Source organism: Drosophila mojavensis, unplaced genomic scaffold (assembly GCF_018153725.1).
Source record: "Drosophila mojavensis isolate 15081-1352.22 unplaced genomic scaffold, ASM1815372v1 contig_80, whole genome shotgun sequence".
Taxonomy (NCBI): Eukaryota; Metazoa; Arthropoda; class Insecta; order Diptera; family Drosophilidae; genus Drosophila; species Drosophila mojavensis.
In genome coordinates, this window is record NW_025318906.1 from 15,053,267 (window position 1) to 15,069,567 (window position 16,301).

The 16,301-nt window shown below is 33.5% G+C and overlaps 2 protein-coding genes and 1 long non-coding RNA gene across 11 annotated transcripts; 1 reads left to right on the forward strand and 2 right to left on the reverse strand.

The window, feature by feature from the left end:
* Positions 1–286: 286 nt before the first annotated feature.
* On the forward strand, positions 287–13,896 carry LOC6580003 (solute carrier family 12 member 6). Of its 9 annotated transcripts, none has more exons than XM_015164030.3 (22): positions 287–327; positions 2,030–2,159; positions 5,738–5,929; positions 7,097–7,230; positions 7,310–7,392; positions 7,672–7,774; positions 7,845–7,950; positions 8,012–8,141; positions 8,212–8,330; positions 8,394–8,612; positions 8,675–8,831; positions 8,899–9,158; positions 9,218–9,470; positions 9,534–9,896; positions 9,959–10,145; positions 10,204–10,419; positions 10,503–10,610; positions 10,859–10,912; positions 12,634–12,726; positions 13,061–13,194; positions 13,252–13,391; positions 13,457–13,896. In XM_015164030.3, exons 2-22 carry the CDS (start codon positions 2,048–2,050, stop codon positions 13,546–13,548), a joined length of 3,255 nt encoding a protein of 1,084 aa, XP_015019516.1. In that variant the 5' UTR covers positions 287–327; positions 2,030–2,047; the 3' UTR covers positions 13,549–13,896. The 9 variants fall into 9 exon arrangements, with proteins under 9 accessions (XP_015019516.1, XP_043866376.1, XP_015019520.1 ...); XM_015164035.3 differs by lacking the exons at positions 287–327; positions 2,030–2,159 and adding exons at positions 3,493–3,674; positions 3,996–4,193; XM_015164032.3 differs by lacking the exons at positions 287–327; positions 2,030–2,159 and adding exons at positions 3,493–3,661; positions 3,996–4,193.
* On the reverse strand, positions 676–3,379 carry LOC116804068. Its single transcript, XR_004364090.2, has 2 exons — positions 2,915–3,379; positions 676–986 (listed from the first exon to the last, which is right to left on the reverse strand). It is a non-coding gene; the product is annotated as an uncharacterized LOC116804068 (long non-coding RNA).
* LOC6580004 lies at positions 13,460–15,652 on the reverse strand. The gene is made up of 7 exons (XM_032729746.2): positions 15,482–15,652; positions 15,363–15,423; positions 14,867–15,015; positions 14,736–14,808; positions 14,498–14,673; positions 14,109–14,442; positions 13,460–14,035 (listed from the first exon to the last, which is right to left on the reverse strand). Exons 1-7 carry the CDS (start codon positions 15,612–15,614, stop codon positions 13,942–13,944), a joined length of 1,020 nt encoding a protein of 339 aa, XP_032585637.1. The 5' UTR covers positions 15,615–15,652; the 3' UTR covers positions 13,460–13,941.
* Between the last annotated feature and the right edge of the window lie 649 nt (positions 15,653–16,301).

The following is a 16,301-nucleotide window of genomic DNA, read 5'->3' on the forward strand; positions in this document are numbered from 1 at the left end:
AAATTATATACAGTAGAAAAATTGGTTTCTGTTACTCATGCGCCTTCAATATGATAGTTTAATTTTATTCGTACAATTGAAAAGTTCACAAAATATTAGGGAAAAGAAAATCAACGCTGCTAATAGTTTAACAATAATTTAAATAATTAATAATTAATAACAGACAATAATTTGTCCATCAGAGCAACCAAACAAAGCTACTTTTTGTATGGACCACAAATATTCGTATTCAACCTAATATATACATACATATATATATCAATATATATGTGTGTATATGTATATGTGCATGTGTGCGTGTGAGTGAGTGAATGTTGATAAGTGTGTGTAAGTACAATTTGATTTTATTCCGCTTACAATTATGCTTTGCATATTGTCTGTATGTATGTATGTATGCATGCGTCTGTGCACATTTGTTTCAATTTTTACTCACTGAACTGAACTGAACTGCTGCTGCTTCAGGAATCTTATGATTTAAAGTTCAAGCTATGCTAGCTACTAAATACATACATACATACATATAGGCGTGCATTCATTTGTCTGTATGTTTTTACATTTATATACCGCTACAACTGCGTGAGTATATGTGTATGCATATACAAAAAGAGGGATAAACAACGAAAGAACGTTTCGCTACATATGTCACGACGAAGTCTAAATACCCTTTCTTTTTGGTTTTTTTGCACATGATATAGAAATGTTTTAATCCCTAGCCAAAAGTTGTGATATAAGATATTATAGATTAGGTAAATTGTGAAATTTATAATTAATGAGTTGTGTCACAAAATTTTGAATAATAGAATATTATGCAATAAATTATGTCATACATTTGATTTGTGAATGAGCTATATTTGTTATCATAAATGAATGAAGACTTTAAGTCTGGGTACTAATATCTATAATTGAAAATATTTAGTGTCTGACTAAACGATTCCAAAAAATCCATATGCTTATTCAGTTATGTGCGTAACATCAGGGTAGAGAAACTGAAAGTGGATATTGAATTTACTCGTTTAGTTGGCGCTGGCTTGCTTCGCAATAGCTGTAAACAGGAGTCGATAACAAAATCAGCTGATGTACTATAGGGGCTTCGAAAGAGCTTGACAACGTGATATCTTCAAGAGATTTTACAAGCTAATTTTATTGATGATTTGTAAAATGAATGAATGCAACTTGTATATGAATTGATATAAGGATGTGGCTAAAAGGGAAAAGAAGGAGCTTCGCTAAAATGAACAATGCATTGCAATGCTGATTGCAGCAATGAAAATCTGTTAAAGCTATTTTGTCTTACTTGGCCATCATGGTGTGGCTGAAAATCCTACTTTTCTTTCACAAACGTAACTCTATTATATCATACATATATTCATTAATATTGTATTAAATCAAATGCTAAATAATTCAGCATGCTAAAAAATTGTTCAGTTATTGTGGAAAGTTTCTTACGTTTATGCAGTCCCCTAGGATTTCACGTCTTTTGTCAGTTTCGGAAAGGTGTGCTTCCTTATTACCTTAACAAATTTGTTAACAAATTTTATTGGCATTATGCAGAAGTGTTAATTGCAATATGTCTGTTAATACGTGGACTTCACTAACTTCTCTGTATGGCTTATCTGTTTCAAATCATGTGCGTTGGGTGTGTCGTAGTATTCCATTAGCGCCGAACCTGAAACTCTATTCGACTTATCGCCACGCTCAAGGTGATTTTTCGATACAAGCGTCATTCGTGTGTGAGTGCGGAAACAGATCCGTTGTGGAAATAATTTCGGTAGCTAGGTGTCAATAAAGTTTCTATGGAACTATCTTGGTATATTATCCTTATCTTGATTCTACTTAAATTTATTGAATTTTTATTGAAATTTTAAAAGATTTTTTCGATCCTGACAAACTCTTGCGAGCTCAATCTCGGAAATTATACAAAAGGCATCTGAAGTAATCAGATACTACTCATATAATCCCGATTTAGAAAGCATTTAACTAAAATTATAAAAACAGACAAATAATTAAAATGTTTCTTTTATGTTTTCAGATTATCAAAGCCACAAACATGCCAGACAGATTTCAGGTCACAAAAACAGATGAAGACACCGTCTTGGACTATCTTCAAGATGAATCCGCAAGTGGCAAGCTTTTAGGAGATAATTTGGAAGATTTACAAGGTAATTATATGCATATAATGAATATTTTTAAATCTGGGTATATAAAGTATAGAATAATATATGATATTGTTATAAAAAGAAACTAAAAACTTATATGTACAAAAAATTTTGACCTGAAATACACAATTGTTTTCAAAAATATAAATATGAACTGTACGTTTCACAATTTTGATTTATGCTTTAAATTGGAGTTAAATAGGGTTAACTATTATATATAATACTATACTATATAATATAATGTCAGGTATATGAAAATCGTCAGGCAATTAATGTATTAATCTTGCCTATAAAAAGACTATAAAATAAATTTATATCAATTTTAATTTATTTTTCAATAGTTCAAAATAGCTTAAGAAAGATAAGAATTTCGATTAGTTCAATATGTTTTTCATATGGCTCCAAATAAAATTTGATTTTTCCATACATATAGAAATCAGATAAAATTTTTTCTGAATGTACTTAAAGAAAAGCTTAGTTAAACATATTTTCATGATACAACATTAAATTCTTATAACGAGTAACTACATAATTATAGAATTTTATAAATACCACCAAGTGGGATGCAATCTTATGGACATGACTATACCAATAAAGTCATTCCAATCCAATTCAAAGTGGATAGAGAGTATACTTTTCTGAGGACATCATATGTTAGCAATAACTTTCACTGGGAACAATCAAGCGAACGAACGAACGAAGGAAGGCAGCAACTGGGGAAGGGGTCTGTTTTCCACATAAAAACCATATGTACTTACATATACAGTTGCATATCTATTTGTCCAGTCTAGTAATTGTATATAATATTCAATTTATCCACTGTAATTGAAAAGTTTTCAGTTGACAATTGTTAAATGGGAATCCTCGGGCGAATAACAATAATAAGAACTAACATCTGTGTATGTGTAACGGAATGCAGTGGAGAGGAGATACCCAGATGTCCCGGTGACATACTTTAGCATCATCACCTGCGCAATAAAGCTCGCCTTGTGTCAAAGCTTACCGAGAGAAGCAAAGCTTTTTTGCTGGCCGATGCTTATGCGGATGCTGTGCGTTTGGGAGAGAGAGAACTTTCTCTTTATCTGTATAATGGAATGTGTGGGGCTGAGGCTGGGGCCGAGACAGGCTAAGGCTGTGGCTGTGGCTGCAGCTGGGGCTTTGCCTAGGACAAACAAATAAATACAGACCCGCACGCGTGAGTATCTGGAAGTGGACCTCTCACTCTCGCTCTCCCAGGGCTGTCCTCGGAATTCTGGGGTGAAATTCTTGTGCAGATAAAAGCTTTCGTTTTCATCTCAATTTTATTGCTCAGAGTCCTGGGCAACATAATTTTTATTCGGTCGCATACAAACCGTTTTCTTAATTTTTTCTATAAACCCATTTAACAACTAGTACAATTTTAAGCAATTTTCAATTTATAAAAAATCTAAAACAAACCACAAATTTATGCAAAGCTTCAATTAAACGAGATTGCAACGTGTAAAGTTATATAAAAAGAATCTCAGGTTCATTCTCAGAGTAAATTTGCTTTAATTGAGTTGGAATTTTTGTTTGTTCATTACCAATTGAAAAGTGCAAAATTCTGACCAAGTTTTCAACAAATGACTAACTCAAGTATTTTAAAAAATTAGTTTTACATTGATTATTGGCTCAGATGCTGATATGTATATGCCAATGTGTGCGTGTGCGTGCGTGTGTGTGGTTGCGGCCCTGATAGGCCCATTATTATTGACCTAATTTTTACTTTCTTATTATTTTTTTTTTATTTTTTTGCAAAAATGAAAAGTTAGTTTAAAGCCAGAGTTTTGCGCCTCAATTTCTCATTTTTCATATGTTTAGCTATTTAAATGTTGTATGAACTATGACCTAGAAAAACCAAAGTGTTAGCTAATTTTAAGTGACAATCGTGATCTGGGAGTGGTACTTGACTTACATTAAGCGATAACATGCAATGTAATAGTGAAAAAGAAGATGCCGACGAAATGAATATTACGCCATCGGAGCACAATGGAACTAAGCTCGAAAGTAAACAATCAGGTATGAATACATCAAGTGAAGAGAAAAGTATATTCAGCGAATATCTGGGATGAGTTTTCGAAAATGTGTATCAAGCAAATATCAAATATCTTTCGGGTATATTAAAACTTATGAATGCATATCAGAATGAATGAATGAATAAGCAAGAGATGAGTATACTCAAATGATGGGGTTTCAAATATATACCTATTTAAGCAAATATCTTTCTGGTATATGGCTGAATATCTGAAATGAATTTGGAATCTATATTTGGAGCAATCAGTTCAAGAGCTGAGTTTTTGACCTACATAACTTTAACAGTGATTGAGACTATGCAAAAATGGTCTAAATTGAATTATAAATATATTTAATTATTATCTAAACTTTTATTCCAAAAAATACCTTTTTACAAAGCTCTGCTATGGGGCAGAGAAAAAGTAGCCAGGCCGATTCCAATTTGTGTGATTGTGCGCATATGTTTGAGTGCCTTGTGTAAAGGTATTTTCAAGGTATGTACAACTCGTGGGTGGTTTGCCTACCTCTAAAAATGGGGCACTTCATGCCATTCAAATTCTTTTAGCAGGCTTGCTACAATGCCTATAAAGCTAGTTTCGTTAGAATTCTAACGAAATTGCTTTTGAGTACAAAGAATATTTACGTAAATTAAATTATTTGAAACAATAATTCGAATGAGAATGTACAGTACAATACTATTTTTAAGAACTTGAAATAAAATATATCTGAAGTATTCCAGCGAAAGGTCTTTTAGCCCCAACAGCCCCTAGCTATACCAAATGTGTGTCTAAAAAGCCTGCTATGATTTAATCAAATCCTCCATCAAGGTTTAACTCTTTGCTATTTGAAATGAATTTTTTATTTAATTTTGTGGAGTCTGGAAAAGGTATAACAATGTTAAATATTCATAATCTGTGCAAACTTTATGAGCGCCTACATATCAAATGTGATAGGGGGTTTCGCTCGTTTTGTGTTGAAGTTTTTATATTGGCTCAGGCTGGAAAAACTTTTGAAAGGGTGTGCTAAGCATACAGTAATCTACATTTTAAGTATGTTAAAAAGTGATCAAAAATATAAATTAATTAGAGAAAAATATTTTGAGTTTTTAAAAAGAAATTTTTAATTCATAATTGATAGTCCATACTCAATTTTTAAATTCAAATTAAAAGTGTGGCTAAAACAGGCCAAACTGGGCGTGGTTAATGTCGAGTAAAGCGAAGTACTCAGGCAATCCAATCTTATCTAATCTGACAATAGTCTGTTTAACAGTATGAATGGATTGATATACAAAGCAAATGTTAATGGCTTACATTATAAATATATAACCTCTATTATACTATATAATAGCTTTATTTATTTTTACAAAAATACTAAAACCACGTCCTGGCCCTTGATAATGTCAGCAATCAGCATAGAGGTTCTCTAAGTCAATCAGCTCTGACTAAAGAACTCTGAATTGCTTTAAAAGTTGACTCATATAACATGTCCCCAATTCAACAGATTTTGCATCTAAGATATAGCTAAATATCTAAAAATTGTCTACCTTTCAGATACTCGAGATGTACACAATGTCGAAGAAAATCAGAAATCTACTATCGATCCCAATTTGTACCTCTATGACGATGATTTGGAGACGAGGCCGCATATTTCAACATTCATTTCATCAATTGCCAATTATGAAAACACGATACCAGCGGCAACCGACCCAGATGCAAAGCCACCACCGCCATCAGCACGCATGGGTATGTTTAATCGAAACTTCCAATTCCATTTATTATTCTGCATGCAAATAGCTTGAAATCTGGTGAAGTGCGGTTATATCTCCTCGATTTGTTTATTGATTCCACACCGAGAAGAAGTATCTCTTGATAGCTGACAATAGGACATTTTACGCTGCGTAGGCTTAAATCAATGCATGAAGTGTTTTGTTTTGAATGCTCATGTATATATAAGTAAAGAAATAAATCAAAAAGAATTTTCACCAAGACTCTGAAGCACTTCCACTTATTACATACTCGAAAGAGCAGAGAAATTTATTGAAAAATATATATATATCCAAAAGGAAATTAACTATATTTAATATAACATACAAAAATAATTTTAGTACTATTTTCAATTAAACTATACCAACGTTTTCTTATTGGATTTTGTTTATAGAATCTATAGCTTTTTTTAAATTAAAAAAATTGGTATTCAACCAGCAAACAACTCCTCATCGGCCATTAAACTTCATTAAACATTAATGAAAACAGTTCATCAATTGAAATTAAGCTTTAATGAAATTTCGAGCCTTGCTGTGGATGCACACTCGATAAGGTCAATTGGCATCAGATAAAAGTCAACAAAATTGCGATTTTCTGGCAACGAACAAAAGAAACTGCCCAGCTGCAGATACGAAATGAATAAAGAAAGTTGTTTTATAAACTAATTCATCACTTAACTACTTTGCATTAGCATTTCCAATGGGCCTAAAACTTTAGAAAATTTGCAACTGATTCTTTCATGCTTGATTACCGATCCCATTCATAAATTTCTATAAGAAACCAAGTTTTCGGCATCTAAGAATAGACCTCGTCCAAACGGAGTCGAAAGAAAACAATAAAATATTTCACATTGTTTATCTTGATTAATTAATTAGTTTCTCCAAAAAAAATCTATATATATTGAGCTGCGCCAAAAATATTTAGTAATGCTGTAAGCAATTGCGAGGGTAGTTTGAAGAGTTGAATAAATTAAAGATAGAAAATTAAATATGTATTTGTATATAAAATATACATTTTGTTTTGATAGGGCTTTCTAAAAAATCTAACAAAGTGAAAAATTGATATAAAATATTTAATGTTCTATAACTTAATATACATAATTTTGCGTTTACTACAATTTTTTTAAATTTTATTCTCGTTCTTTAGGAACCCTTATTGGAGTCTTCTTGCCGTGTATTCAAAATATCTTTGGTGTAATATTATTTATTCGATTAACATGGGTTGTTGGTACGGCTGGCGCTGTTTGTGGATTCTTAATTGTGCTCACCTGCTGTTGTGTGGTAATTTCTACAATTCTATACTATCTAACACATTTCTTATATCAAATATGTACTAATGAGAATTATTTCACTATTTCAGACAATGCTAACTGCGATATCTATGTCCGCCATTGCAACGAATGGAGTTGTGCCGGCAGGAGGGAGCTACTTTATGATATCACGGTAAAGATTTATAGATATGATAATAAAATGATAAAAACCAAATAAAATACATGTATAATTAATATGTGACATCATCAGCTTGTCGTTTATATGATTGAGAGTTTAAAGCTGATTACATAACTTTGATTGAACCCAGAAGAAAATTGATCTATACTATGCAAATATGATCTATGATCTATTCATATGTGACTGATGTAAAGTTAAAGTCTATTCCTTTATGATTTAATTCCATTTATAACTTGTATGATTTGCATTCTTGTAATATTCATATGTATTTAGGTCACTTGGTCCTGAATTTGGCGGTGCTGTCGGAATGCTATTTTATACGGGGACAACGTTGGCGGCTGCAATGTACATTGTGGGCGCTGTAGAAATTGTCCTGGTAAGAAATTATTTAAAATACAAAAATATACAATTAGTAATTACTTATATTTATATATGTCAAATAATAGACATATATGGCACCGTGGGCATCCATATTTGGAGATTTCACAAAGGACGCCGAAGCCATGTACAATAACTTTAGAGTATATGGCACAATGCTCCTTCTATTCATGGGTAAGTTCGGCAAATCTCTGAGTATCAGTCAGAAATTATTTAAAATTCTCTTTTGCCTTAGGTTTAATCGTTTTCCTGGGTGTTAAATTTGTCAACAAATTCGCAACCGTTGCCCTGGCCTGTGTCATATTCTCCATAATAGCTGTCTATATTGGAATCTTCGATAATATTCATGGCAATGAAAAGTTATAGTAAGTTTTGTTGAGATGAAAAAAGTAAATTGATAACTTTTTATTTATATTAAATTTTGTTATTTAACAGTCTTTGTGTGCTTGGCAAACGTCTGCTGAAGGATATACCCATTGAGAACTGCACAAAGGAGGATCCGTTGCTATACGATCTATATTGCCCAGATCGCAAATGCGACGAATACTACCAAAGTAATTTCACGGATATTTCTGTTCGATTTTGAGCTCTCTTAATAGAATATTCTGATTATGTAGATAACAATGTGACTAGAGTCAAGGGTATCAAGGGTCTGGCCAGCGGCGTATTCTATGACAATATAATGCCTTCGTTCTTGGAAACTGGTCAATTTATATCGTACGGTCGCAACTCGGTGGATGTGGAAAATATTGGCAGTCAGTCGTACAATCAGATTATGGCAGACATAACAACGTCCTTTACGCTGCTCATCGGCATCTTTTTCCCATCGGTGACAGGTGAAATAGGGAATCGAAGAATCCAAGATATAGATAATATTAATATACGAAATTTGCAATAGGCATTATGGCTGGCTCGAATCGATCTGGAGATCTGGCTGACGCCCAGAAGAGCATACCCATTGGCACAATTTGCGCTATCTTAACTACCAGCACCGTTTACTTGTCCAGCGTTTTGCTCTTTGCTGGCACCGTGGACAATTTGCTGCTGCGCGATAAGTGAGATCTACAATAATTGAAATTTGTATAATAATACATAATATATATAAATGAAATTTAATTTCAGATTTGGTCAGTCAATTGGTGGAAAATTAGTTGTGGCCAACATTGCGTGGCCCAATCAATGGGTTATCCTAATCGGTTCGTTCTTATCGACACTTGGCGCCGGCCTGCAGAGCTTGACGGGCGCTCCACGTTTGCTGCAGGCAATCGCCAAAGATGAGATTATACCCTTCCTGGCGCCGTTCGCTAAGTCATCCAAGAGAGGCGAGCCAGTGAGAGCTCTGCTGCTAACGCTTGTCATTTGTCAATGTGGAATTTTGCTAGGTATACGATTCAGGAAGAACCTTACCAGGCCCTATATATATTCTATATACTATTCGTAGGAAATGTCGATCTGCTTGCCCCACTTCTGTCCATGTTTTTCCTCATGTGCTATGGCTTCGTTAACTTGGCCTGTGCCGTGCAGACTTTGCTGCGTACGCCGAACTGGAGACCTCGCTTTAAGTTCTATCATTGGAGCTTGTCCTTGATAGGTCTTACCCTGTGCATATCAGTTATGATAATGACTTCGTGGTACTTCGCACTGATTGCCCTTAGCATGGCAATCATCATATACAAATACATCGAATATCGAGGGTAAGCCCGCGATAAATATGGACATTGAATCATCATTATTTATCATTTAACATTTGCTCACAGTGCCGAGAAGGAATGGGGCGATGGTATTCGAGGCATGGCACTGACAGCGGCCAGATACTCACTGCAGCGCTTGGAGGAGGGTCCGCCGCATACGAAAAATTGGCGGCCACAGATTCTGGTTCTAGCCAAGCTGAACGATAACCTCATACCAAAGTATAGGAAAATATTCTCCTTTGCCACGCAGCTGAAGGCTGGCAAGGGCCTAACAATTTGTGTATCTGTGATAAAAGGTGATCACACAAAAATTTCGAACAAAGCAGTCGATGCGAAGAATACGCTGCGCAAGTACATGACAGATGAGAAGGTTAAAGGATTTTGCGATGTTCTAGTGGCTCAGGAAATTAGCGAAGGTCTCAGTTCAGTGTAAGTACAAAATGTTTAATTAATGTTTAAAATAATTAATTGAAATTCCCGTTTTTTTTTAGCATACAAACGATTGGATTGGGTGGCATGAAGCCGAATACCGTTATCATTGGTTGGCCTTATAGCTGGAGGCAAGAGGGCCGATATAGCTGGAAGACGTTCATTCAAACGGTGCGAACTGTCGCCGCTTGCCACATGGCGCTGATTGTCCCCAAGGGAATTAACTTTTACCCAGAATCCAATCACAAAGTAACTGTCTAAAGAGATATATTGTGGATAGTTCATTGACTGTTATATGTTTTTGTAGATTGGTGGTAATATTGATATTTGGTGGATCGTCCACGATGGTGGCCTACTCATGCTACTGCCATTCCTGCTTAAGCAGCACCGCACTTGGCGCAATTGCAAGCTACGCATTTTCACTGTTGCTCAAATCGAAGACAATTCGATCCAAATGAAGAAAGATTTGAAGACATTCTTGTATCACTTACGAATCGAAGCAGACGTTGAAGTCGTTGAAATGGTAAACAGCCGAAAGCGACTTGGCCTTCCTCTCTCTCTCTCTCTCTTTATCTTTATTTCTATTGCATTGCTCTTTGATTTCAGAATAATAGCGACATTTCAGCCTATACCTATGAGAGAACTCTCATGATGGAACAGCGCAATCAAATGCTTAAGCAATTAGGCTTAAACAAAAAAGAAAATTCCAAAGTGGTAAGTGGAACATTAAGGGTATTTCGAGCTACTTCCCAAGCAATGCAAATATTATGTACGATCCTGAAAATAGTTTTGGTTTTCCTTGTTTTTGTTTATTTTTCTTTATTTTTTTATTAATTTATATATAAATATTTTTCCCTGATTTATTACAAGATTTCAGTTATTAGTCGTTTTTCAGTTTGTGAAAAACCTTTGACAGCTATTAAGATAAATAAAAATTTCAAACTTTGTATATTTGATCAAAGGCTCAAACTATAATGGAATTTAAGGAAACACCCAGTGATAATAAGTTATCTTTGGTAAAGCCTCCAAACAGAATTAAGAGTTGTATCAAGATCAAAATTATTCTCATATACAGTTATATAAAAAAACAAAAATAGCTATTATAGTTATATCCAATATTAATGTATATCATTAGCTCGTTTCATAAACTTCACTTTTACAAAGTCCATAATTCATCACATTACATATCTCATCTATGTATTAATGTATGTAGTATGCTTACATACATTCCAACATAGGTCTACTTACATAATTCATTATCCTATAGATGTAAGTTGATGTTTTTCATCCATCTCATTTTTCCATTTTCCATTTACATATGTATGTGAATGTATGTATTCTGTATATGTTCTAGATGTGCGTTTGCCTATGCTTAGACTAAGGATATTCTTATAATTTTCGTTAAGAAATGTGTTGAATTGCTTAGAGCTGAAACAGTCTTTGGTATATCCTCAACTTCTATGTATGTCGATGTCAAGCTCAAGCTCCTTCTCCTCTTTCAACACGGATGTATACTCCGACGCCTCTATAAAATTTAACTCCCTTCCCCATACTTCGACTTCTCCTCCTACTAGTCTTTTACCTCTTCTGCTTCTATTTTTATTGCTACTCCTATTTCTCATCTACCGCCTGCCGCTACTCCAATAAACTCATACTTCTACACCTACTTCACCTACTCCTACTCCTCATATTTCTACTCTTCTGCTCCACCTCCTATTTTTCCTCCTCTTACCATATGTCTACGTTTCCTCCATCCACTGCTTTTCCTCCGCCTCCTCTTGCTCTTTTTTCCCTCCTACCCTATTCCATTAAGTATTTTGAAAAAAAAAAGTGAGCTTCATTATTTAGCCTTGTTAAAGATGAAAAGATATATAAATAGATTTAATAGGAAACACGTTTTATATGCATTGTTTCCTTTTACTTCAGTTAACTTTCGCACAGCTTTCTAAATTTAAGGTTTATCAATTGCAAGGCAGAAAAATCCTTCAGCCCAATTGCATATAATTATATCATTAAGCTTGGCAGGTTATTCACATCCACATTAATTGGGAATTGAAGTTATTTTCAATAAAATAAGAAAGGCGTCTAACGATATTATTAACCTACATATATATATTTGCTTAAAAATATCCTTTCTAAATGTCAAGAATATACAAATATTTCAATATATTGCATGCTTTGTACTTCCTGATACTATACATATCATATATAAAATGTCGGCTATAACCGACTGCATAATGCTCTTCTTATGTCACAATCTTTCGCCTTTAAGACAGGCCTTCTAAAGTGGGACCAGATGCTGAGCGGAGCTAGCGAATGTGTTCTGCACGATCTACATATGGGTTGGGGAATAGGTTTATCATGTAACCTTATTTATGAACCAATGTAAATGCTGAGAATTTGAGATATAAACCTACAAACAAATACTTAACATCAAGTCCGATTCAAGATTAACATTATAAACACAAGCAAGCCGTTTTCTTGGACCACTTTACTCAAGACAAACTCTACTTGAAGTTGAAATATTATTATATTTCGAATTTTTATTCGAAAAAAAGTGAAATTTCGTATTCATAAGAATTGATACAAAAATCCATATATATACTATCCAAAATATGTAAAATTAACATTTAAGGACCATGGATTTGCTGTTGGTAGACAAATTAGACATTTGCCAATATAAGAGCTAAGAATCATATGAATTAGATAAGTATGTAAAAACCTTATGCATTTCCAGGTACAAACAATTGTAGACCACCATTATGACGCCATAAAAACAGCGTCGCGGGTTCGGTTTGCCGAACCTACCAGTGGAGAAACACAAAATCACGTATGTATGCTTTCGAATATGAAATATTAGACTAGAGCTAAAATAAATTAGTTTTAAAAAAAAGTTTAAGCTTAAAAATGGTCGAATGGTAAACAGAAACAATTATGTATATAAAAAAAATATATAAATATATACTTAAATATTTAAAACATTTTTATATATATTTTTTTTTAATTTTCTTTAATTATGTATACCCTATTATTGAATTTTTATTTTAATTTTTTACATATACATATATTTTGTATTTTCTTTTAATTGTTATTCAAATCGATTTATCGAATTTTGAGCTAATTCACAATAATTTAATATTTATATTTTACATACTCCTCTATAGGATACTTTAAGCGAAGAGAAACGCAATTCTATAGACTCAGATGGTCCAGGGAGCACGGAGGCGCTTGATGTCACATCCAACAAAGATGAGTCAACAGAAAAAGCTGGTGATAACGCCAAATCCAGCATTAAGCCGTAAGATCTGTGGTTTATCGAAATTTTCTTCGATTTACTAAACTTGTTCTCTTACAGAGACGAATTCAATGTTCGTCGCATGCACACGGCAATAAAACTAAATGAGGTTATATTAGAAAAGTCTCAAGATGCCCAATTGGTCATCATGAATTTACCGGGTCCTCCGAGGGAAGTCAGAGCGGAACGTGAAAGCAATTGTAAGTAACAGATCTTAACCTATCTATAAGTATTTATTGATTTTGTGTGATCAATTTCATTTTAGATATGGAATTCCTGGAAGTTTTAACAGAAGGACTTGAAAAAGTATTAATGGTTCGTGGAGGAGGTCGTGAGGTTATAACAATTTACTCTTAAAGGGCATTAATCGCCCGACGTTTAAGAGTTCGCAACATTAGACAAGTTTAAGAATCAATCAAATTTTTAAATGAAGGTTATTATTAATTTGTTATATTAAATCATATGTCCAAATATTTTATTTTTACGTAAATAAAATATCAAAAATTGTAACAATAAATAAAAAAAAAATGATTTTTTTATTAAATGGATTATGGAGATATACTATCTATGAATTCATTAAATGGAAAATAGCTATATAAATATAAAAAAGCTGTAGAAAATAACATTTACATCATTTTGATTTTAGTGTTGATCATCTGTATATTATGACTTAGATCCAATATAAATAAATAAATATATAACATATATGTATTATATATAATTCATATAATCTACGTTGTCTTTCCATCATTAATTCTTGCCAAAAAGAAATCGAAGTTCTCTTTTGGATAAGTTGTAGGGATAATGTAGGCTTGTGGGAACATAAACCTTTCCAGTTATTTGCCTGCAAGGAAATGAAGCTATTATTATGCATACGTACTATATATGATATGCCCTTTAAAGGGAATACTCCTTACTTATTGAAATCCTCCTCAAAACCCACTGTATAGTGATTCGGTATCTTGGCCACCTTGGAGAATGTTAAGCACTCACTGGGTGGCGTGCTCAATGCATAGAATGGATAATCGAACGTATTTATATAGATATCAACGCACAGTCCATGGCTACCCAGATGAGATTGACTTGCGATCGATGGCTGACTAAGTCCACAGCTGCCTAGCATGATATTCCGATGGCAGGAATAGATGAAAGTTCCCTTATCGCGGCTTGAGTGAAAGCATTGCACATGCCGTGCGGCCTTCGAGTGATCGACGTCAATGGGATCGAAGCCGGGACCAGCCATGTCACAAGCTGAAAAATTAACAGTATTACTAGAGGTATATAACTTTATATCGAATCTAATTACTATCTATATTTTGCAGCGTAAAATGGGGCTGCAGTGCGCGACCCACAGCTGATGCCAACTGTCCGCCAAAGCTGAAGCCAAACATGAATCCACGACTCGGATCGAAGCCATATCGAAAGAGAGATACTAGTACGGAGACAATCACCTCGGTTATGTGATCGAAATTGGAATATAATCTAAAAAGGTATACAAATATTTAGTATCTGATTTATTTTAAATTAGTTAATTAAATACATACCTCATATAGGATGAGCTGGCGGCCGTACTATAATCGATGCATATGACGCAGCCTCTGCGGTAGAAACTTAATCCTGCAAATGGGAAACATCATTAAAAAGAGACAAAAATGTATTAAAAGTAAAAACTTACTTTCGATCAGCTCAATTGCCCACTCATCGGAGCAACTTTGAATCCAGCCATGGAGCACAATAGAGAATTTCTCTGCAGGCAAACATCCAGAATTGGCCAGATTGAATTCATTCAATGGCACCGGAGTCTCCAACGTTTTTGTATTGTTTCTAAAAGCAAATTGAAAATATTTTATATTGCTTATAAATAATAATTTTTTTCTCTATATAGTGTATTAAAATACATTTAGAAATGTCTATTATTCGCTTCGGTACAAGTTCCAATATCTATCCTTGCAGCTGGCTTAGTGTTGACCTATATTATGTATAGGGTGTTCCATAATAGCATGCCACGCCCCTTCAGCTAGTGCTATATTAAGAAAATTATTTATTCTAAATGGAATTTGCTTGCAACAATTACAATTAGTGTTAAACAAATGTCCAAATTTGATAACAAACTTTCTCATACTTAAACAATTCGTATTTTCAATTAAATATCTAGAGCAATTTTTACTTACTTATAAAACTGTACTGTCAAAGTGCTGCGGACATCAAGTCGTAAAGATCTTTCTTGATAAACTTAAGAATTTATAGCTTATTTAATAGCATGCTATACGAAATATCAAATTATACATACATGTTGTTTCGTTATTTATACCGAAAGCATTAATAAGATCAATAAATCTCGTTGAATGAACTTTTGAAGTAAAACCACAACAAGTTATTATAATAAACAAGTATAAATTTGAATATCCACAAGAATATTTCATTATAAATATTCTTTATATTCAACTAAGTAAATAACAAAAAAAAAAATAAAAACAAATAATGTACAATACAAATAAGAGAAATCTTTCTCTGGGACTTTTTACCTTTTTAGGGGAACTAGTATCAGTGAAGAGTCGTTAAAATAATCGAGTCTCACGGGAGTTACTCAATATCCAGCCAACTTTGTGGTTCAAACTGTCATTTTTCTGCTTAACTTTTCGGAATTTTCATTATATAGATACAGAAGAATATAAATATTTAGTAGAGGCATCATAATGTACTGTGCACATAGGCTTTTCATATAAAAAAAAAAAAAAAAAAACAAAACAAAATACATATATTATGTAAATTCAATTATTCAATTTGTATTCAGTGTCTGCAACATTTTGCTGACGTAAAATTATGGGCGAAGCGTCAGCACGAAACTCATAATTAAGCTCACCGAAATAATTGATTTTAATTAGTTATGTGAATTCGTATTGAATTTTTAAATACACACACATAAAACTGGTATTTACGCAAAGTAAGGAATTGATGATCTAACCATAGTTCGTACTGAACCTACAGTTCCTCATTTGCATTTCCTTTCTGCCTTTCTTTCAACTGGTGTTTCCTCCCTGTCCAACTTTGAGAATTTTAGCGCATCATAAAGCAATAAGACTACGCCCATTCGTAATTTTCACTATGTA